Raw genomic sequence first — 1,492 nt, 5'->3', positions numbered from 1 at the left:
CTGTTTGAATTAACATCCGCAAACATTCTATAGAGTTGTGATAAGCTGCTTCGTGAATTGGCATCCATCCCCTGTTATCAGCAACATCAATGCTACGTCCCTTTTTGAGCAATTTTCTTAAGACTTTCACATTGCCTTCCCTGGCAGCAAGTCCAACTGTGGAGCATGTGTCAGAGTAAGCCTCTGTAAAATCCATTCTTTTGACCAGTCTACAAAACAAGGGAGAAAGAAAACACTATAGTCAATAAAACAATGAACTAGAGATTAGCAGATCGAAGTGGACCTGTCTAGCATCTCTCACACTGACTGCTGGAGGAAAAGCCTGAAGTGGAGAAAGCAACCCGTCATGCCACGACCTCTGCTAGAGTCTAACCCAGGAAATCTCTCTGGGGAATGTGAATTCCTTAAAGGTAGTCTCATTAAAGATATCAAGGGAGTTTTAAGTGTTCTATTATTTCTTCTCTGGAAAACTTGTCTCAACAGCTCCTTCCTGCAGGTTTCTGCTCAAACTCCTACCCCACCAAAATGCACTCACTGAAACTCTGATGAGAGAGCTAAACACCTCCAATTAATTCCAAATGCATCCTCTGTTATGCAGAGATGGCCATTTAACGACCAGCAATGCTCAGGCTTAAGAATTAATTTATAGCCCTCTATAGGAAAAAACTGAACACAAAAAGGCTACAAAGGAATAAAGGACATCTAATAAAAAAAAAACCAAAGGTAAATAGTAATTTTAGTTTTCCTGCCCTTGCTGGTCCTTTCTACAAGAGGCTAAACTCGGGTTCTCCTTCCATGATGAAACAGTCCCACTGACTGAATGTACTGAAATGAATAAAGAGAATCATAAAAAGATGAGTCCAGCTTTCCTACACCAGCCCAGAAAGTTCTTCACAGCATTATTGCCCTCTTCCTCATCATCTCCCTTCAAAATTCATTTCAAGTTCCCCTGGAGTCACTGTCCAGTATAGCTCTCAGTATATGACTCTCACAAAGACTATTTTTTGGTAGTCACACGATGAGGCAGGCTGTGCTAAGATTCGGGATTCTCGGTAATAGTTATCTCCCAAGGGGTAGTCCCTCTCAGTAACATTCTTGTCCCATCCTTCCTCTTATTTTTTCTAATGGTATAGGAGGTAATTCAAGAAATACCACCAACATGTATAGTCCAATATAGTTGGAAAATTTTCTAGAACCACATTCTAAATAATTTATCCAGAAAAGGAAGGTTTGAAGGAAGAGGTTAAAAGAAAACACACAGCATTTCCAGTAGTAAATTTGAACTTATCCACGGTCACATTTAAATATAAACTGTAACTGCAGAAGTTATTCTTTAGTGAGCCAAACAGCTAAGGTTAGCTATGGATTAACCTGATAGATCAACTAGGATAGGTCCGTTACTAGGAAAGTGGAGATATTTATTACAGAGTATTTTTAATTATTCAGTTAACAGTTATTTACTGAGCACCAACTAGATGATCACAAATGTGGA

General features: G+C 39.1%; 1 protein-coding gene across 1 annotated transcript in view; it reads right to left on the bottom strand.

The window, feature by feature from the left end:
• The window catches only part of ASB3 (ankyrin repeat and SOCS box containing 3), a 102,409-nt gene extending 102,087 nt beyond the window's left edge, over window positions 1-322 (bottom strand). The window contains exons 1-2 of the mRNA XM_019662086.1: window positions 302-322; window positions 4-209 (exon numbers count right to left, since the gene is read on the bottom strand). Coding sequence (XP_019517631.1) covers window positions 4-196 — 193 coding nt within the window. The 5' untranslated portion in view covers window positions 197-209; window positions 302-322. The remainder of the gene's footprint in view (window positions 1-3; window positions 210-301) is intronic.
• Between the last annotated feature and the right edge of the window lie 1,170 nt (window positions 323-1,492).

The sequence above is a fragment of the Hipposideros armiger genome, unplaced genomic scaffold (assembly GCF_001890085.2).
Source record: "Hipposideros armiger isolate ML-2016 unplaced genomic scaffold, ASM189008v1 scaffold_366, whole genome shotgun sequence".
NCBI lineage: Eukaryota > Metazoa > Chordata > Mammalia > Chiroptera > Hipposideridae > Hipposideros > Hipposideros armiger.
Note: the sequence above shows the minus strand (reverse complement) of the source record. Positions and strands in the feature narration are given on the sequence as shown.